Consider the following 22,305-nt stretch of genomic DNA (forward strand, 5'->3'; position numbering starts at 1 on the left):
TATTGGTACTTTTGGGACAACCCTTCATTGGTTTCATTCCTACCTCACAGGCATGTGATCTATGGGATCTCTCAGGGATCTATACTCAGTCCTACTCTCTACACCACTTGCATGCTTTCCCTCGGTGGTGTGATTAACAAACATGGATACATTTACACTGCTATACTGATGACCCTCGATTCTACAGTACCATTTTCCTTCAGTTTCCCCTAACAACCTGACCTGTATCAGTTCCTGCTTGGAGGACATAAGGCATAGATCAGTCAAAAATTTGTACAGCTTAATAACAAAAAGGATGGAATAAGTTACGGTTTGGTTTCTTCTGAATTGTTTTTGTTTTTTTTATTATTAAAAGATTTGTCTACTGCTCTTACTGATGTAAAACAATTGTTATTTTTAAGGCAAAGACTTCAATACGAAATTTTTGTCATGATTTTATCTAAAGGTCTGACCCAAAATGCAGAAGACCAAACAGAGAGACCAGGGAAAAGTTTAACAGGTTTATTAAGAATATAGTGATGTGCTGCACAGAACCCTTCAAACCGGAACTGGAAGGTGACAGGAAGACACTGTGGTTAGTTCAGGCTCAGTGGGAAATTAGAGTCTTTGGCTTGAATTGGAGGAATAGGTTGCAGACTCACTTCTCCAGAAAAAGGTGTCCTTTATGGAATCCAGTCTGTGTGGAATGTTCCAGTGATTGTCTTGTTGGGTGTTGGGAGGACAGGGTTTACTCAGACTTGGTGTTCCTTGGTGAGCAGAGAAGCTGACTGCCACTCAGATTTCCTGCAGTACTTGAATGGACAGTGGTGCTGATGAAACCTTTGCTCAGTGTGAAGCTCAAACGACCTCTTGGGGAAAGCGGATCAAAACCTCCTGTTTGGAACCCCAGCTCAGTTAGAAGCTCAGTTGATCCCTCCAGAGAGAGAAGGTCCGAAAAAATCCAGTCTGCAGGATGACTTCCTGCCGAGAGGCAGAGACAAAAACAAAGTTAAGACTCTGGATGACAAAAACTCAGTTTGACTCAGCAAAACCCAGCTTGGCTACAGAACCCAAAACTGGCAAAACAAAAACTCAGGTTAGACTCTGCTAAACTAAGCATGCAGTGCCCAGTATTGGCAAACACTCTGGCGTTGAGGTAGTGGCAGTCAGCAGCTTAAGAGCACTCCACAGGTAATGGGGCAATGAGCTGCAGGTGTGCAGGGAGACCCAATGAGGAAGGGGCACCACCTGGTGGAGGAGGAAAGGAAACACAAAAACAGACCACACAAACTGGATTCCTGACCATTTTTAAAACAACCCAAAATGGAAAAAAAAAACTTTATTTTAAGGTGACACTATTTAAAATAAAATAATATCCTCAAATATTTTTTTCGTTGGANAGCAGTTCTCTAAGCTTTACCTCGACTCACCAGCCTAAGCATTATAGATGACACAACCGGAAATTTTAAGACATTTAAGATCTCTTGTTCTTTGAACGATCTTGAAACATACATAATACAACACAAACAACAACATAAAACATGATAATACAACCTGTTATTGCGGTGATATGATAAAACCAAGGTTTGAAAATGTCTAGTTTTAGGATTTTTCAAACAGATCTCTCAAACCGTTTGATTTCCTTAATTTTCAGTGCATCAAACTCCTAACAGTATTCACAAGAAATGTTTGGTTTCTCACCCAGTCTTGTTTAAAGCTCCCCAAGTTGTTATAAATGTCTTAATTACTCCTTTTAACATGGGTATATTAAAAATTGTGCTTATTTTCTTGCAGCAGTTTTCTGCGTTGTGATCAAACAAAATCTTCTTTGAATGCTATTTTCCATTGTCTTTTCCTTTGAATTAGTGACACTGAAAATCCATCATGCCATCATGTGGAAAGTCTTCAACACCTTTGAATTGGCTCCTTAGAATTTAGATATAATAATTTATATTTCTTATTTATTATACATGCATACATTATAGCCAAAGAGTTTTCCCAGAGAATCAATTTGAAAAATCACTTATAAGTTCATTAACATGTTTTGCAAAACCTTTAAACATAAGACATTTGACTTGCTGTGGTTGACATAATGATGTCAATTATTCAGTCCACCATAGATTTACAATCTAAAACCACAGATCTCCCTTTTCTATAATCACAGCACAAATAACTCTGACTATTTTCTAATCTTCTTCACTTCAAAAATTGACATCTTTTTTTCATTTTTACCATTCCATAGCTTATCCACAGTCATTCCCTTTATACCTATCAGGCAACATTTATCCAAGTTTCACCTCACAACACAACAAAAAGTCAAGAACATTATGCATTAATACAAACCTTCCAATTATTTGACCACCTCCCATCTCCCCTGCTCAAAACTCACATGCATTCTATTTGTTCTCTAAAGACTAAAATAATTTATCTCTCACTTGAAACCAGCATTATCCCAATTACCCTAAAATCTTTCCTTCGAAATTTCTTGAAAAAGTTCTATCCCAGCTCCAAAATCATTTCAGTTCACACCTCTTATCAGAGTCACCAGTGACCTGCTAATGGTATCTGAGTGGCTCCACATCCTGCCTCAACCTTCTTGACCTCTCAGATCTCAACATCCTGCTGCACCTTTTTGAGAACTGTATTGGTACTTTTGGGACAACCCTTCATTGGTTTCATTCCTACCTCACAGGCATGTGANAAAAAAAAAACTTTATTTTAAGGTGACACTATTTAAAATAAAATAATATCCTCAAATATTTTTTTCGTTGGACTCCTGATCTCGGTGATGTTATCTTTTAAAATGACTTACCTCTTGAATCATGTTGCCCTATTTTCCATCCAAAAACGAGGATGAACACATCTTGACTGATGATGTGGACAGCTTAAAGTCTTGTCTTGGCCCATGCTTGGACCTCTTGGAGTGTTTCACAGATCTGAGATCACCAAAAATTCCAGTAAATATAATATATAACTGTTCCACTTCTAATGAGAGGGGGAGGTTGGTTTTTCAAAGGCTGCTCATGCATCATAGGAGATCCTGTCATCTCTGGGTTTGCGGTTTAATTTGCAGGGATTTAGATTTTTATCTTTAGCTGCATATTATTCCATAGTGCATAAGTACATTAGTGAAGTGTCTTAATGTATGCTAATAAATCATTCTTAGGAGAACATAAAACTATTTGCTAAGGTCCTTTTAAGCTGTCTAACCTTCTATTTTGTTGGTCGATTTATTAAACCTTCTGTTCAGCAGCAGGAATTAAAATCCTGTTGAATTCTTTATCAAAATGGTAAATGGCCTTCTTGTACAGCGCTTTGGTCAAGTCAGAGGACTTGGAAAAAGCGCTCTACACTACATTCAGTCATTCACACACACACACTGATGGTGGCAAACTACATTGTAGCCAAAGCTGCCATGGATCTCACTGAAGGAAACGAGGCTGTCTGGTCCTCTGACCACCGGGTCCTGACCACCATCAGAAGGCAATGCTTGTGAAGTGTCTTGCTCAAGGACATGACGGCACTAAAAGCCACTGCTGCCCAATGACAGTGCTATTCATTGAAAAATAAAAGGGTTTAGAGGAGTACTGCAGATTGTAGTGGTTTCTGGTGCTTTTTTTTTCATCCAAAAAGTGCTTGCAGGTACCAAAAACCATAAACGTCCAAGCATATGTCTTTTTGTGCAAAGGTGTATTTTTTTTTTAGTTTGATGTTGCTGTATCAGAATTGAGACTGTATTAAACGGTATGACTAGTCCAGCTGTCCCTTGTCAGTTTTAAAGCTTTGTTCAAATTACCGCTAATCCTCATCACTCCAGGAAAGAAGTGTGATCTCACGTTCGGTGTCACAGTAATATAACAACCAAGCAGTTAATCATATCAACGCTGTTTTGCGCAACCTGTCATCTGCCTGAACTATTTACTGTATATTGAAGATTGTAAAATGAAGGATTCTGGAAGAAAAGGAGAAAGGAGTTACTCTTCTTCGAAAGTTTTTTTTAAATATAGCGCAAGCAGAACCAATGTCGCTGTTACAATCAGACAGAGTGGGGCGTCTGAGAGAATAGAAATCTAAGAAAATAAAATGGTCCTCCAGAGGTACTGCTATGGGAAAGAAAATAGTTGTAGATTTCATTAAAGCACTACTCCCATTTGTGGTTTTGTCTGTCAAGGAACAATAGTTAAACAGAAAATATGTGGTTGTACCGTACTGGATTAATAAAATAAAGTACAAAAAGTCCACAGTAGAGAAGCCTAATACAGGGTTGATTGTTCTCCATTCTAATTTTTGACTCTATGGAAACTGCAAGAAAACTTGTATTCTTCACATTAAATGCTATTTTGGAATATCTAGACCTTAAGATATTCTCAGAGATAACTAAGACTTCTGTTCTTGATTTAACAGGCAAACTTACTGGAAATTGTCTCACAGGTAAAACGTAGACTAGTATGCAACAGGGTAGATCTCTTTAAATTGCTTCTATCAAAACCTTTCAGACATGACAATAGCCACATGGGCCTGTGGATATGTTCTCAAGCAAAAACAACTCCTTTAAGTTATTTCTGAAGATCCAACGGTGAGAGGTTTGAATAAAAAACTTTAAATATAGTCTCCCTATATTTTTGGATAAATGCTGCAAAGTAAGAAATATTTGTGTAATTCAGGTCTAGACTACTTAATTATGAGTGAGCTGAGGACAAAGGCTTAGTAGAAGTTGCCATAGTCATCATTTGTCGTCACGCTTTCATTAAATATGGGAGTCACCTTTCTCTCTCTCTCTCTCTCTCTCTCTCTCTCTCTCTCTCTCTAAGTCTCCACTCTCTTACACATATGCACCCAGACACAATCTCTCCCTCTTTGTGTGTGACTCTCTCTCCCTCTCTTTCTCTGGTTTTTACTGGGGAGTGGTGTAGCCTGGCTCCTTTCTGCAGACTGAATAGCTGCTGGAAATGGGTTTTTGCATAGAGACGATGTGAATAGAACTCACATATGGATAATTACGTATATGTTATGTCACTTAAAGTGAAAAGCTAGAAAAGGACAAAATGAGTGGTCGTGTTTTGAAAGTGTCTCCGCTGCGGTCAGGGACAGGTCCAAGGCGGACTTTACATTTTACACCAAGGTAACTGGCTGACTCTGCATGTTTTTTTGTTTTTTTTATTTACTTATTTCTAATGCAGGAGAGTTTAATGTTTTCTGTCAGCATCTGGCAGCTGGTTTATTATTACACATTGTCCTTTTAGGACAACCAGATTATGGAATAAGAATTATAAATGAGGAAAATAATTACATCTTTGGCATGTTTAAAAAAAATGTATTGTGGACAACAAATATCCTCACAATGTAATGTAATGGGAAGCTGATGGGGAAAGTTAAACCATAAAAGAAAACCTGAAAGAAAACTAGAGGAGCTTATGCAAACTATTCATTTAGGGTCTTATTAAACTGGGTTATTGCATATTTTGTATTGTTTCTTTCAATACTGTTTTGTTCATTTCTAAAATGCTTGAAAAACAGCTTCAAAATTACTTGTGTACAGTACAAAATCTGAAAGTTATGGAAATATACACACACTTCCAGCTCTCTAGGATTTTTGTCTTTTTAGTGAATTACGTCTTAGACTAACATATTAAAAGGATTCTGGCCATATGCCACAGAAAGCAGAAAATGTTAATTGCCACATGAAGCATGTACTTGGTTGTTTTACTCCCACGCTCTCCCCGTCTGGGTTTTACCTCACAGTGCAGAAAACTTAGCTTGTAATATCAACAACCCGCAGACCTTCCTCTAAGACCTGACATCTCTCTGGGGTTATTCATGGCCCCTGTGTGTCGCCCCTCACAGAGGAGGTATTGTCTGAGAGACCACAAAAATTTGTACAGAGTGGGAATCGTTAAACTAATCTTAGAGTCAATAGTATAAGACATCTTCCTGATAATTTTAGGTTAAACCTTAATCCTTTCTGTTTTAAATTGAGACTTGGAAATTATTCGCCTAGAGCCACAAATTAGCTCCTAAACCATCACTTACTTAACTGGCCTAAATAAGTACCTTGATGCAGTGAAATCTACCGCTCCTTTTGAGTTTTACAAGTTCAATCATGCCTCCCCTTTCCTGCCATGTGATTATATCAAATTCTGAACATGCACAAGTCATTTCTGTCTCCCTGTGTTTTTCTGTGCTGTGCCATGTTCCACAACGTTGCTAATTGCAGACTTCAGTCCCGCAAAGACCATTTTCAGCTCACCAGAGAAACCAACGAAAAGGGAAAGAACTGATTCAACCCCAGCAGTGACTCAGCTTTTTAAATGATTAGATTCATTTACATTTTCCACTGTGCCAGTACAAATTCCGTAATGACCTGTGGTTACCAGTGGTAATGATGGAGATCATGATTATACAGAATCTGAGCTGGACTTAGTTTCATGCTCTCATTAAATATCACTTTGATTTTTGTCACTCAGATGGAATTAGAATTAGTACTGCTAGTAATTAGTGCTGTCTGAAAACACTTGTATCCAAATAGTGCTAAGAGTTTAAAAAAAAACAGCCTCCTATTAGACTTACCAGTTCCACCCTCTAAAAGACTTTGGTTGACTGAATGTTTCCACATTTTGTTGAACGATGCAAGATTACTGGCTTCTTAATGCATTTTACAGGCAACAACTAAAAACCTCTAAAACCTCTGATTTGGGCTGTTAGAAAACAGACGGACGAGTCAAAGTAGATGTTACAGGTCTCCTTTGAATGCACAGGCTGAAGTGTTTTTCAAGCTTCAGTCAATGGCTGTGGGGCAAACTTGTTGAAAATGTGATATCATACATGTCAGACTGTTCAATTCAAATTAATTATCTTCAAATTCAAAAATACTTTCTCAATCCCAGAAGAAAATTAAATGTTACAGTAACTAATGGGTTTTTTAAACCAGATGTTGACAGCTGTAGGCATGAAGGATCTTCTGTAGCGGTTTGTCTTGCACAAGTTCTGGAGAAGCCTCTTTATCAAGACCCTCTGTTGTTTAACAACGTTTTGAGGGGGATAATCAATGTTGTCCATAAGGTTTATTTTTTATTTTTTATGAATTCTTATTTGTGAAATCCTCTCCAGAGATTCTACAGGTGTTCTTTATTAGCCTGTTGAGCTTTTTTATGTAATTTGCTCTGATGTGTTACCCCAGCAGAGATTGCACAGTGAGTGGACAAAGACTTTTTAAACATACAATGAACCATTGCTCACTTTAAATCAGAGTAAGCTACTGTATTTGGACCGAAGAACATGCTTGTGCTCCAAAACTGTGATGATCCACTGCAACTAAAGACCCTAACACCCATATGTTCCCTTATCCAACAATTTCATAAACTCCTCCCCTGATTTCTTAGATTTATGGTGCTTTGGATATTCTGTACCTTTGAACATTGAAATTTCGAGTCCGATACAGTCTCCAAGGTGATTCTGCTCCACTTTTCCACTTGTGAGTGCTCATAATCTCCATTGTTCGTATATGGTCAACATGGCTGCTCTTATAACCAAAGCAGCCAAATTCATAAGTGATCTGCAAATTTAGGTTTAAATGAAAGCAATCCATCCGCAAGCAAATCATATCACATGGTAAAGAGTAAAACTTCAAAACATTTTTAATGGTTGCCTAACCCTAAAAACATGATATATTTTCAGTGCAAACGTTGAAAGCTAAACAGTCAGTAGTCAATCTTGAGGTTTTTTTTTTTTATCTTTTCCTGCACTGCGATGTGCTGTAAAAAAAAAAAAAAAAAAAGACATCATAAAATACATGGGTTGACATTCTCTGCACTATCTCTGTGAACTTCATTTATTTCTCCCCTTCAGGCTGCTCCCCACATAGTGATATCATTCCCTTTTTAAAATAATTCAGTAGCTTAATCCTGACTGATTAGTTTCAGTTTTGCAGGATGATATCATAAAGAAGTTTTATCTCTAAAAATAGGTTGTTTTCTCGTGTATTTCCCATATTTGTGTAATAAAACACACTGCACTATTGCAAATTTATTTTTGACCCTTCTTCTTAACTGTGAATCCTTAACATAATTTTTTATGTGTCTTGTCAGCAAAGTCAGGTGTATAGTATTAAAGAACATGATGTGAAAGTGATGAAGAGTCTGAAGTGAAGCTGATCTTAGATCTGTGGTTTGTCTAAGTCCAGAGCCAGTTGAATTAAATAAGATGGAAATTTTCTAATCTGTACTCCCATCTGTTTTTCTTTTTTTTTTTACTTAAAAGGCAGAGAATGCACTTTTCTTAGTGACTCTCTTGTTTTGTTTCAGCTGGGATGAGAGCAGCTCCATCAGCAGCGGACTCAGCGACGGTGACGGTGATGGCTCAGAAAACCTCAGCTCAGAGGAATTCAATGCCAGCTCATCTCTGACATCCCTGCCGAGCACGCCTTTGGGATCAAGACGGAGCTCTTCGGTTATGGTTAGCTTTAAAAATGCATCTTCACTTCATTCCAGTGTGGAATACAGGCCATAGCTTCCTGGCTCACTCTTGCTCTCCAACTTTCATGCTAAACCCGCTATTTACCAGGTCCACTTATTTTAATGCTAACCAAACCAAATAATTTATCTACCATATACCTTATGAATCTGTTTGTCTATTAAAGTTAGCACCAAAGCTCAAAAACTGGACAGATAATCACCCGCATTTTGCTTATTTTTTGGCTTAAATCTTAGAAATGTAACGCGAGGATGAGCCATTGTGGAGCCACTAGGATCTGGCAATTCCTGAGCTCCATCACACAGGACTTAATACCTGATATTCCTATTTTGGAGCTAGAAGATTCTAAATATATACAAAAACCTAAATATTTGTTCCATACATCAACAGGTCAATGCACACATGCAAACGAAAAAAAAAATGCACAGCACAATCCACAAATGCACAGGAAAAGATCTACACATGCACATAATGATTTAAACACTACATAAAATGTACACATTCAGAAGACAAACTTCAATTTATTTGTGATGCATACACAATTATATCTTGCTTTATAAACTACCAGTGCTCTTTGCACTAACTGCAACTGAGTGTGGATTTTTGAGACTCTGCTGATGTAGTTCGATTGCATTTTTAACCACCTATGATTGTAATAAATTAGATAACTTAATTTTATCAGCCAATCACAACAATCAATACCAAATGGGCAATGACTTTTTATAAACCAATCACTGAAAGAGTAGGAACATGCTACATCTCCCTTCAGCTCGTTTTGCTTCAGAGTGGGGTCTGCAAACTCTTGCTCTAAAACAAGAGGGGTTTAGAGGAGGATAGCAGTGAATCTGAGCAAGATGCCCGACAGATGTCATCAGAGCTGGGCAGAGGTGGTGGGTGGCCGGGTCTTGCTCTGGAGGCTAACTGAGGAGTTAGAACGCCAGGCAGAGTGCAGAGCAGGGTAGAGGCCAACTCTGGACCTCGACGACTGCCCCATTACAAAGGGGTGGACCTGTTTTTTGGTTCAATTTGCATGTTTTCTAAGTCATAACAAAGCTTTGTTGGGCTACTCTATAAAACCTGGAACTCAACGCTATTCCAGAAATTTTAAATTGAGAAAGCTTTCTGGATGGGAAGGAAAATGTCCTCAAACTTGGAAAACAAAGTCTAGTTGTTTGTTTTGAACTTTTTCTTTGAACTTTTAACTTGAAAACAATGAATGCACTTTTTTTCAGTAAATTTTATACTTTTGTTCTACACCATTTGAAATTGTACATGCATGTACCAGTTTTGAATTGTTTGATTTAAAATAAACAAAAAAAAAAACTGAAGCTATGATCTTTTATATCCCTAACAACAACAACAAAAAAAAAAAATAGGAAAAACTGCTAATCTTTTTTTAGTGTGTTATAGTATCATTTCGGAGCCAAAATATGGCCCAAGTTGCATTTCTTAAATGAAAAAAAATGAAATGGTATGACTTTATAGCCATGAATAAATCCTAAAGACATTTGAAAAAATGCTGGGCAGATAATTGTAGACCTCAGACACGCTGGTTCTTCTTCAGCACATTTTCCAGATGTCTGAAAGGGTCACATTGGTCTGTTTAAACAATTATATGCAAGTATTCAAGATGTTGGGATGTCAAGCCATCATTTAATTCAGGAAGGAGAGTTTTTTTTTGTGTTGAAAAGATAAATTATCTTTTGGTGAGTAATGCAAACATCAATCCCTTAACAAAAGCAAAATTATGGAAATATTCTAGCTAAAGCTTTAAAAATAAAAAAAGCACTGTACTGACATGGGCTAAAAATTCCACCTAATGAAAAAAAGGTAAACATTACACAAATAATTTTTCTGTAATGATTAGTGTTACATTTGGAAAAAAAAGGGGGAAGCTTGCAGAGATGAGAAAAAAAAAACATTTCAGCTGTGGGTTGCAGCATGTTATGTTTATATTCCAGGTGGAAATTATGCATTTAAAAAAAATCTGCACTAACAGTACAAATGAACATTATGAGAAAAACAAGCATTAGAAAGCAAGATCTCAAGACATCCAGACAGACAGAAATGACTAAATAAGAACCATAATCTTTTGGAGTGACCGTTAAGTAGGATTTTATTTGTGTCCTGCTGAAAAAAGGTTGAGTATTTTTTATAGTGTATAGAAATGTCTTGTTTCGGTTGCATGTGTAAGAGTATTATCTATTAACAGTTTTATTTTCAATTTGTGTTATTGTAGCTTCCACCCTTCTGTAGATAAACAATAGACTCACTTTTTCTATTGAGACAATGCTTGCTTGGAGAACATGGGCATTACTTCCACTCTGAGCCATCTGCCACTTTATATCACTTTAATAACATGCCAGAAAACCGCATGCCTGATTTTGTCCTTAGTGCCACCTCCATTTGCACCACATGATATCTATTAAACAGCAACTGACTTTTTTTTTTCTAAAAATAGCACATAAACATTTTCCATCTCAACATTATATAATTTTTTCTTCATTTGTCTAAATCAGAGGACTTTAGTTAATTTGCACTGTTCTTCTGTAAACCAGCTTGGATATAAAACAGATTTCAGAAACAAGCTTATTTTAGGGACGACATTCACTGCATTTGATTGTTACAAAAGTTGGAAATCCCTGGTTTTATTAAAATAAAATATGGTATCAATCTGTTTTGAAGATGTTACCGTGTTTCCCAATATCACAAAATCTGTCCTGATTGGATTTTAATTCATTTTAACTTATGTCTGCAAATTTCACATTGTGACACCAGAGATAATGATGTTTCTAAAAGATGATTATGTGGATAAAATATTTTAATTTTGCCTTTCTATATTTTTATTTTTAATCATTTAATCTATATATCAATAAAGGTATTGTTATACCTCTAACTCTTACTTGAACTATAAATCCCCCTTTCTTTTCTTCAGCTCCGCACTGATGCAGAGAAGAGATCTCTGGTGGAAAGTGGCCTCTCTTGGTACAGCGAGGATGGCAAAGCCAGTCACAGGCTTGACAGATGCAGCTTCAACTCAGGAAGCCTCAAAACTGAAGCCCCAAGCAAGTGGAGAAAGAAGCCTCCAAGCCTCAGCGAAGATTTTGGGGTTAAAGGAGATCTGAAAAAGCCTCAGAGTTTGGGTCAACCAGGGAGCTTTAAGAAGGGCAGAAATCCTCCGGTGGGTGTGACCTCCCCCATCACCCATACCTCTCAGAGTATGCTCAAAGTTGCAGGTGAGATTCTGTGCCCTATTTTTCTTATCTGGATTTTTCCACGTCTCCTGGTTATCTGTTCTTTGGAATTCTACTCTTTTATTAACATTTAAATTAACTTTCCAGGTCATAAATTATCTGCCCTCTTTTTAAAAGGGAAAATGAAACAGTCTGTGAAGAATGAAGGGTTGTTTTTGCTATCTTAAGTCCTGCTCTGATTTATACCACACACTTCATGAAAAAAGAAAAAAAAAACAATGTCATTGTAAAGTTATGCAGACATGTTTCTATTATCTACTGAGTGATTGCTTGAATTAAATTCCCTAAGTATCCTTCAAACCATGACAAAGCATACCATGTTGGTACGAAAAGCCTTTCTTTTTATCACCACAATTTATTATTTTCATTCTATTTTACTATACCTAATTCCAAGTGAGGGGGCTGTGATCCGGTTCAATCAACCAGTCTGGGGCTGCCGTTAGAGGAATTAAACTAAACAATGCATTACTTAAAAATTAACAAAACCAACTACTTTGGCTGTTAGTGCTGTTTTTATTATTAATACTAATTGTTTTTGTAAACAATATATGTAAATTTAATCGGTAGCATTTTGTGGGTCAGGAGTTATATTATATTTAATGGTAGTTTTGTTAACACGTCAGTAGGAAAACATTGCCAACATATGTGTCTTAAATATTCTTATTTTCAAAACTCATACAGCAAGCGGGAAAAAGTTAAACAGCTGAAACCCTGAACCTACTTCAAGATTTGAAAAAGGGAATTGGGAAATCTAAGTTATTAGTTGGGATTCTTGTGAACTAATGTAGTTTCTACAACAAACAAACTGGTTCAACATTGAGTAATGTATTTAAAGTGTAACTGAATCCGAAAGGAAAACATAACTCTGCCCGCAGGCAAATGTTTAAAACATCCACCAGAGTCTGCTGTGCCAAGAGACTTAATGGGCATGGCCAAGTGTGGGGATAAGCTGGAGGTGTTAGCAATTTTTTATTTTCTTTCCATCCATCCATCCATCCATCCATCCATCCATCCATCCATCCATCCATCCATCCATCCATCCATCCATCCATCCATCCATCCATCCATCCATCCATCCATCCATCCATCCATCTTTCCCCGCTTCCTCCTTTAGAGTCACAAAGCCTATATAGGCAGTCTATGGGTAAGAGGCGAAATACACCTCGGTCGTAGCTTCTGATGCTGGAGGAGGCTAAATTTGTCTTCAGTAAAAAAAAAATTGGAAATCTTTTTATCAAACAGGTTTTACCAATATAATAAATTTGAAATTGAGATTAAACTGAATTAAGAAGAGATTTAGTTCAGAGATTCCCTTTTTCGACAATTGAAGTACCTACTTTTATGGCAAACTGAAGCTTTTAGGCTTTTGCTGACGTGAAGTGACCTGCAAGTTTTATCCCCTATGTAAGGACAAATTTATCTACTTATTTACCAGATGGCATATAACAATATATTATATTTTGACGATTACTGGTGCTTTAGTTGTGCATTTTTCCACGCTGCCACTTTCGTTATATTCTTCTTTGGACAAAGCCTTTTAAATTCAGATTATTTCCTTGAAGTCTGAAAGGGCAGATTTGTCTAATTTGGCAAAGGTATGGCTCAGAGCAGGCAAGGACCATGCTAGAAACTAAGTTACATGACTAAAATAATGTGGTATATTTTTTCTTCTCTTTTGTAGCACCTAAAAGTGAGAAGCCTCTGGACAAATCCAAAATGTCCATCAAAACTGCTGGTCTACAACGGTCCCGTTCAGATGCTGGCAGGGATATTCATGGAGAGCACCGCAAGCCTCCGTCAGGTTTGGTCAAACCATCTGCTGGAGGCTCCTTTGGCTACAAGAAACCATCAGCTGCCACCGGTACTGCAACTGTAATGACAGCAGGGGGCACCCATATCCCAGGGGGCTCTGCAACCGTGGGGAAAACACCCAAGTCATCTGGCATCCCTGTTAAACCTGTAGGTGGAGGAACAGGCTTAGGTAGAAAAAACAGTTTTGATGCCAGCAGTGAGCATGGCTTCCTGGGGCCAAATGCCCGAAACAGCATTCAGTACCGCAGCTTGCCTCGGCCAGCCAAATCGAGCACTCTAAGTGTGATTGGACGCCCAGCAGCTCGTCCTGTCAGTGGCACTATTGACCCTTCAATGCTGAGTTTGAAACCAGTTTCCATAGCCACCACAGGACCCAGGATTAAAGAGCAAAGTGGCTGCAGCGGTAAAATGATAAACAGAACGAGTACAGGCCCGGTGAATCAAACAGACAGAGAGAAGGAAAAGGAACGGGCTAAGGCGAAGGCTGTTGGTGTGGAAATGGACTGCGGTTCTCTGAAAGGAGAAGACAGTCAGTCGGAGTGTGCAGGAGAGTCCACTGTGAAACTGCACAGCCTGAGAAGAACGAGCAGCAGCAAATATCCTGAGCTATCCTCTCCCACAACACCAAGGTCTCTCATTAAACTACAGCTCACCCAGATCACAAAACACTGCTTAGTTTTTTTCCTCTTTTGGTTTACAGATAGTTCTATTTTTGTTGCAAAAAGTAATGAATAACTAAAGAATATAATCAGAGAAATCTGAGTAATGGGAACCTCTTTCTGTGGATTTATATTGCAGCTACTGTTACAATAGTAGTTTAAAACTTTTTTTTACTTAGACTGTAGTTCATCTATAGAGGATAAAGACAGTACCTCATTAGAGAAAAGGACAACTTAACATTATACTGTATCACAGTTTTTTTCTTCTTTTTAAATTTAATAATCTGGTGTCCTTCCTTTTGATTCCTAGGATGCTGAACACCAAGTCTCTTGGTCGTCCGCCCAGCTTGGCTCACCTGGACAAGATGAATTCAAACAGTCTTGACTCCTGTGTGACCATCCAGGACCTTCCACCTAAAATACCACCATACTCAAAGCTCCAAGACCTGGCCGCTTCCCACATATCCACCCGTCTCACCCCGAGCCCGGCGCCAATCCTCCACATTGATTCTCCCACTTACACAAGTGAAAGCCTGAGCTTGAGTGGATCCCCAATGCTCTACACCAAACTTTCCAGCATGCATCGCAGCTTGGAGTCTTTACCCCTCCAGATGAGTGTGCCATCCACTGTAAGGCTTGTACCACCAGATACAAGCAATAAGGAAGAGAGGAGTGCGGGAACCTGGAGAGGTGGGAGTAGAACTTCGCTCAACCTCTCGGATAGGCAAGTTGGCTCATCATTTTCAAATAGGCTGTAGCACATCACATTTCAATCAGTTGCATTGCTATCCCTAGTTTTTATATAAAGCAAATTCTAGGTGTTATTAAAGGTATAGTGGAGGATGTTCTTCTTCGGGGTAGGTAATCAAAAAAGAGGTCCTCCTAATTGTCAATCATTCTGGTGATATGTTTATAGTGAGTGGTGGCCCAGTGGTTAGGGCATAGAGCTTGCCACTCTGGGCCTCTGACCAAGATCCTTAACCCCACATTGCTCCCCGGGTGCCCCATGATGGCAGCTCACTGCTCCCCAAGGGGATGGGTTAAATGCAGAGGTCAATTTCTCCAATGTGAGATCAATAAAGTTCAATTATTATTATGTAAGACCCGTCCTACATGCTCGTCCCCAATTTTACTTACTGGTGTTGAGTCTGACATATTGGGAAAATTGTAAATCTTGGAAAATGAGCTTGTATGAGCAAACAGCAACTTTTAAACAGAGCGTGCACAAGAAGAAATGGGCTCATGCATGTTCTCACACGCGTTTAATAAAAGCTCCCTCTTTGGAGCGGGTACAGGGTTGTGCATGTGCGTTATTTTTTAAGAGAAGAAGGCGGGTATCTTCAAAAATTTGCAAAAATCCTCCATTATGCCTTTAATTTTAAATCAACAAATAAAAAAAAAATCAAAACCTTATGTTCATCCCACTGGAAGAAAACTTTTTTTGACACTGGTCTGGAACAAAAACAAGAAACAAATACAATCATGTTGTGTTATTAGGCTACCTGAATTTCTGTATTCTCTTTCTCTGAATTTAGTATTATCTTGAAAACAGAACAAAAGTTAACTCATTATACAGTTAGAGGATGAAGAATGAACAAAACTAAGAACATTTATAACCTAAAAGTAAATTAGAATTTAGTTATTTGGCAAAATAATATGGAATTTCTGGAAAAAAAAAAGTGAATGATAAAATAGAATGACAAACATTACTTACAAAGAAAAAATATTTTAATGATGAAATCAAAATTTATACTCATAATACAGCATTAAATAAAATTTTTTTAAATGTATTATTTCTTATTCTAATGTTTAACTCTGATCTAAAAAAAATAATGAGGAAATTGAAGACTCTACAGGTCAGAAGATATCTGTGACCCATGCAGTACCAGAACCAGGCCGCAGCTATAAAGAAAAATGGGAACTTCTTAATTTAGGTCTTAATCGGTCTGTAACCCTGCTAAAGAGATAATTGTCTCTGCGGACAAAAATAAGACAATTCCAAAACGAACCTTCACATCTGTTGACAGATACTGACACAGAACTTATATGCATAATAATTACCAATGTCATTTTGTTGTGTTTTAATTGCTGGGGAAGACATTGTTAGAATTTGATTTGAATGCATTGGTCTTCACATTAGAGGTCAACTGACTACAAATATTGGCAGAAAGAACTGCATTTGTCTTTGCCACTCATAATTTGTTCTGTGCTTTTTGCAAAGTCAGCATACATTGTATGTCTCTTGGCAGCCAGAAAATATTTTGTGTGGCTTTTATGGGAACCCAAAGTGTGTGCTGTCATTATGAATAAGAGTTGAAGGTTTGGATCCATCATGAAATTGCTGTTCGGCCACAGTGAAAATCATCCAATCTATTTTCTGGCAAACATCTGCAGACCATCCTATGCATTGTTTTGTAAAGTACTTATATGGCTTAAATTTACATGCACTGGGATATAAACCAATGCTATGTCTTTGAAATATTAAATATTCCCACAAAGCTCAGCATATATATATGCTGCTGAATGTGATTCTGTGAGATTAATGTTTTAACTCTTTCCATTTTTTTCACAGTTTGCAAACAGACCGGAATACTTTGCCGAAAAAAGGCTTAGAGTGAGTTCAAATAGCATTGCATGCTTTTTATTATTCTCCCAGTTTTTTGTGATGTTTTTACTAAAATGTTCTCATCTTTAGACGTTATGGTTCAAGCCTCTCGGACAGTGATGGAAGCAAACCAGGAAGGCGCCATTCTCACACTGTAGTGAGCATGACAGAGAGCAGCACCCCCCCTCAGCTACCTTCACCCACCCGCATTCTCCATCCTTCTACCAGTAAAACTACTCTAACAAACATTGGTGAGTCTGTCTGCTCTACTTTAGATAGATTTAAACGACAACATGTTGAAACAATTTTGCTAATTTCAGTTTGATCCTGTTTGCCTCTTTTGTGCAATAGTTGCCCCAATTTCCTGTGGCAGTCCAAGGATATCACGCTCCAACAGCACAGGGCCCTCCGGGGACTCAGCCTGTGATCTGTATGGATCTTCGCCCCTGGGCAGCAGTATGTCTCTGGCTGACCGGCCAAAAAGCATGCTGCGATCCGGGTCCTTCCGTGAACCAGGAGAGGATGGTGAATGTTCTTGCTTTTGATCTTTTGGTTGAATACCTCAACATAAACAGTGCATTTTTACGACCCCGAAAATGCAATGCAAATGCAATTTTTAAAGACACTTTCTAAGAGCAAATTGAACAGTTTATAGACTTATCTGCTATTCTAAGTGCTTGATTCTTGTATTTATTAGCATATTACATTTCCTTTGCTATTTTAATTCTGTTAAGATTGGGGATACAGTAGAGGAAAAAAAAAATCCCACATTCATTTATTATTTGGATATCCCTTGTGAATAATATAATTCTAAACTATGCTTCTGTTGAAATACTTTAAGTTTTTCTACACTAAGTACTGTAGAAAAACAGTTTGACCCTTAGGTTATCAGAGCATATCCTTAACTTATGCTATTGTAAATTTCTATTATATCTGTTTGTGTTCTGTTGATATAAAGCCGTTAGTTCCTTCAACAGGGATATTTTTCTTTGTCTTTTTAGTGCACGGCTCTGTGCTTTCGTTGGCATCCAATGCTTCATCTAACTATTCCGCGGTGAGTGAACACAACTCTAATATGGATAAAAAAACATTGAACATAAATGACAATTGCTGTATTTTAGTCCTTATGGTTTAAACTATCTAAAGTCTCAGTCATCTGGGTCATGCAAAACAAAAATTTATTAAATTGGAAGGCAACAGGACTTGGGCTCAGTTTTTTTGAAGAAGTTTCAACACCTCCGTGTTGCTTAAATACATCAGCACTGAAACTACAGGTTGCTCTGGAAAACAGGCAACATAATTGAAAAAAGAGACTTCTGTCAAAAGGTCTTTAGAAATAAACCTAATGAAAGTCCTGTTGCCTTCCAATTTAGGCATATTTACATTCAATATTAATTCATATTTTCTATAAAACATGAACCAACTTTCCTACTTTCTTCTTTTAACATGACAAGAACTACTTAATTAGAAAATTGTTTTGTTCCTCAGCAGTAAAGGTTGTGAATAGAGGTTGTACTCCTTGTGTTTTCATATTTCATTTCTAAACAGGACCTGTATTAACATAGATACAATATTTTTTTTTACCAGTAGACTTAATCCTTCACATTATCCCCTTTTCTTGTTTTGATGCTTCATAAGAATGAGGAAAGAATACAAGGAGAGGTAAGGCTCACATTATACTGATCTGCTCTGTCATCTGTCATCGGGCTGTTTGAATGTGTCCAGTACTTGGACAGTGTTCCACTGAATTTAGATTATCTCTAGCATAATTTAATCTCCAATATCCCTCCTAAATATACAATAAATAGTCCAAACCCGATACATTTGTCAGTGCATTCTCTCCATATTCAGGTATTGGAGTGCCTTTTTTCATCTTTTGTTTTTTTGTGGTGACGTGAACTACATATTTATGTTGTTTGTGTGTCTTAGTTGTAAACAAAGACATTGAAGTAACAGTCTTCTGTGCTGTTAAAGCTTTGTCCACAGATGAATTATGTTGCTTCTCCAAAGATCAGTTTGGTTGCTTCTTGAGCCTGATTAAAAAATTTGTCTGCAGCAAATCCGCAAGTTGAGACGAGAGCTGGAGTCGTCCCAGGAAAAGGTTGCCGATCTTACTATGCAGCTTTCTGCCAACGTATGTATCGCTGTTAATTTTAATCTCAACCTGTGTAATAGTTATTTTTCACCCCTGCTTCTTTGTGTTACTTCTTTATGAATCTTTTTATGCATGAATCTGACACATTAAACTGACTCAAAGTCAGAATTTTGCCTCTGAAACAAAAGAAAATGTAGGAAGTTATTTTATTATTTATTTTTTACATTTACTATATTGTTTTGGTGTTCAGGTTTCAGTTTTAGTGAGTAAATTAAGCCCACCTTTGTGTGTGTCTTTTTCTTTATATGACTGCATTAAAGATTTTTCCCAGATCTAATGCAACTGTCCCTTTCTTTATACCTTGGCTGTTTTGACTGCTGGATTCACTGCTGCCCCCTGCCTGCATCCAACTGACTCACAACTTTGGATGCTGGGTGTAGCAGCTAGGCCAGGTTTGTTAGAGTGTAACTCTGTGATGAACTTTTGGAGTTGTGATGTGGTATAGTACATCCCATCATGATACAGTACTTTTTATAATTTGGCAACCTCTTAAGTAAAACCTCTGTTGTCTAAATTGGCACAGCATCATTGCTGTTTTTGAGCAGTTTCTCTGATGAATGTTTCACTTCTGAATGCTTCCAGTTTTCATGGATCACAACCTTGGTGTTTCCTTAGAAACAATAATTTTATTACATTACTGTCTAAATGCTATTAGAAATCATTCAAAACATTTTTCAAATTTTGAGAGATTATAGTTGTCATGCATGGTGGAGAAAACTCCCATCAGGATTTACTCCTCAGCACAACTCTCAGCTTTATTCTTGTTGCATGTCATCCCACCTCTATTGTTTCTCACTTGTCATTGTCTTCTCATTACATCTGTTTAGCAAAAATGTTAGTGTTTATAAATTAAGTTTTTACTTGTAGCTTCAAATTATATAAAGTATGCAGCAATAATGTTTGACAGGTTTGTATAAACAAACTGCATTACAAAACACAGGGCTCTACAATCACTTAGAAAAAGTGATAACATCTTAGATTTAAAGCCCATTCTTTATTGGAATATGGTTGAAATTCAGAGGCAACTATTAAAAAAAAGCAAGACTGGAAGACATAGGCTTTGACTAAGTGTTACATCCTGCTCTGGAGCTGTTTACAAAAAAAGTTTTATTTAAAAAATTAAAACTAAATCACTGAAATGTTTTCTAGTGAGCCAACATGAATAGCAAACACATAAAATTGTCAAATTTGTGTTAGAAAAGAAACAAACAAAAAGCAAAGCCCCAGTGACCATGTAAAAATCATGTCTGCTATAAAAGTCTCTTGTTTTGAAAGAGTTCTGGGCTTTTTTGCAGATTCAGTCTGATCATTACAGCATGGGTCTTGCAAACATCCTCCTAATTCATGTTTTCAAAGAAAAGAAACAAACCTACTTCTTCTAATTTGATACATGGAGTGAGCTTCACGTCACTGTTGTGCATCACCATTATCACCGTAATGTTTGCTTTCAAGCCATTTGTTTGATGTACGGAGTGAGGTTGCAGACCACTTTGATTCAGCTCATGACTCGTTCCCATCTGCACACATTGTGGTTGTTTACCTATCTTTCTTCCTCACGCAGGCTAATCTGGTTGCAGCGTTTGAACAGAGTCTGGCGCTGATGACAGCACGTCTGCAGACACTATCGGTCTCCTCAGAACAGAAGGTATCATGTCGACATAAGTAATTAATGAATCCCGTTTGACCTGTGAACGCGTCATAAGTGACAGAATTGAAAACACTAGTTATGAATTACAGCAGAGCAGAGCATTTTATATGCCCTTAGAATTATTATTTTTACAGCAAAATTGCAAATTTGTCTTTGATAAAAGGTCTTATGAACAAGTATCAAATCATCATCCCTCCACCACCGTGGCTGAGAGGTAGGATGATTTGTCTATGCCGCTGTGTTTTTGCTTATCCGTTCAAAGAATGTTGTTTACAAAGTGTTTTTGGTTCATTTACAAAATGTACCTTTAAAAACAAATTCATAATCGGTCTTTTTCACTTTATATCATTGTCATTTTTAACCTTTTAGTTTCTGTCAAGTCACGGGTGTAGCTCTTAAGTTTACCCAGAAAAACAGATGAGGGTCAAAGTTTGCAATGTCAGAATAATCCATGCTGTCATCAACCACTTAGCCCAACCTGAAGCCCTGAGTGAGAGCTTAAGGACTTGCCACCCTCCTCTGCTCAGAACAGACAGTTCAGTATGTCAGCTGTTGTGAACCGACATTGTTATCTTTCTCCAGGACTCGGAGCTTACTGAATTAAAACAGACTATTGAGGTTTTGAAAGCCAAAAATACAGAGGCCCAAGAAATCATCCAGACTGCTCTGAGTAACCCAGATATCACGCCTAAAGGTACAGATTGTGATGCCAATTTAGATCCAAATTAGGTTTCTTTGGAAAACTTAAACATTTCATTTTGTCTTTTTTTTTTTTCTTTGGTATCCAGAGCTGCTGATAAATCGACAAAACTCTTCAGAGAGCATCTCCAGTCTAGCAAGCACTACAAGCCACTCAAGCATGGGGAGCCTCAAGGAGCAGGAAGCCAAGAAGAAGAAAAAGAAGAGCTGGGTGAGAAAACAAAGGCACAAAAGTGTCTTTGTTTCTCCTGGATTAAATATGAAAATATTTATTTAGACAGTTCTTCAGAATTAGCTTACTTTGAGCAATTCACAGTAAAGCACGTCTCTAGTTTAACATATACTGATTAGTTTAGTTTTTTCCATATGCCCAGTGAAACAGCTGCCAGTAAAGTCACACATTTCTGCAGGAAAACTAGTCATTTAGTTAATCTAAATGTAAATCTAATAGATGAATAAAAATATCTAATTGGCCAAGAGTTGACATGTACTGTAAAATATATGTGTTTGAGGAAGAGAAGATAAAAACAGAAAACAGAAGAGAAACTGAAAATTTAACTGAATGAGTAGAAGAGACAAAATCAGTAAAAAAAAACAACATAAAAAACATTGTTAATAGATCTCACTATCCAAAGAATAATATAACATGACAACACTGAGCCACAAAAGTTGGCTGAACTTAATGTTACACCTATCAAATCTTACACATTTAGGACAGCTTACCACAACAATGAAAATAAATAGAAACCAGGATGCAACAATTAATTAAAGCTCATTTAGATCCAAAGATAACAGAAACAATGATCTGTGATCCTGCATTTCAGTGCATGCCTATGAATCTCCTATTTTTCTCCACATAGTTTTAAGTATGACTCTGTTCTCTCCCTCATGCTCCCCTTTTTATTGTAGGTCTTTGAGGTGAGTGATGTTCCATTCACTCTCCTTTATTTCAGCCTGCATGTTTTTAATGAGTCATACTTAGGAAACATTAAAAAACGTATACCCATTTGTGTTTATTCATTACG

At 37.4% G+C, this 22,305-nt stretch overlaps 1 protein-coding gene across 12 annotated transcripts in view; it reads left to right on the top strand.

Moving 5' to 3' along the window:
• nav1 (neuron navigator 1) overlaps positions 1-22,305 on the top strand; it is a 54,699-nt gene that overhangs the window by 21,749 nt on the left and 10,645 nt on the right. For 3 of the 12 annotated variants that reach the window (XM_015381760.1, XM_015381770.1, XM_015381771.1), the window contains 13 exons: positions 8,280-8,430; positions 11,384-11,684; positions 13,384-14,143; positions 14,484-14,897; positions 16,746-16,787; positions 16,869-17,029; positions 17,130-17,303; positions 17,780-17,832; positions 18,417-18,440; positions 18,835-18,912; positions 20,495-20,578; positions 21,164-21,275; positions 21,370-21,491. In XM_015381760.1, the coding sequence (XP_015237246.1) occupies positions 8,280-8,430; positions 11,384-11,684; positions 13,384-14,143; positions 14,484-14,897; positions 16,746-16,787; positions 16,869-17,029; positions 17,130-17,303; positions 17,780-17,832; positions 18,417-18,440; positions 18,835-18,912; positions 20,495-20,578; positions 21,164-21,275; positions 21,370-21,491 (2,476 nt within the window). Of the gene's footprint in view, positions 1-4,863; positions 5,102-8,279; positions 8,431-11,383; positions 11,685-13,383; positions 14,144-14,483; positions 14,898-16,745; positions 16,788-16,868; positions 17,030-17,129; positions 17,304-17,779; positions 17,833-18,416; positions 18,441-18,834; positions 18,913-19,313; positions 19,326-20,494; positions 20,579-21,163; positions 21,276-21,369; positions 21,492-22,189; positions 22,199-22,305 lie in introns of those variants that run through there. The other 9 variants (XM_015381763.1, XM_015381765.1, XM_015381764.1 and 6 more) reach the window with 8 other exon arrangements.

The sequence above is a fragment of the Cyprinodon variegatus genome, unplaced genomic scaffold, assembly GCF_000732505.1.
Source record: "Cyprinodon variegatus isolate N-32 unplaced genomic scaffold, C_variegatus-1.0 Scaffold241, whole genome shotgun sequence".
NCBI classification, from domain to species: Eukaryota; Metazoa; Chordata; class Actinopteri; order Cyprinodontiformes; family Cyprinodontidae; genus Cyprinodon; species Cyprinodon variegatus.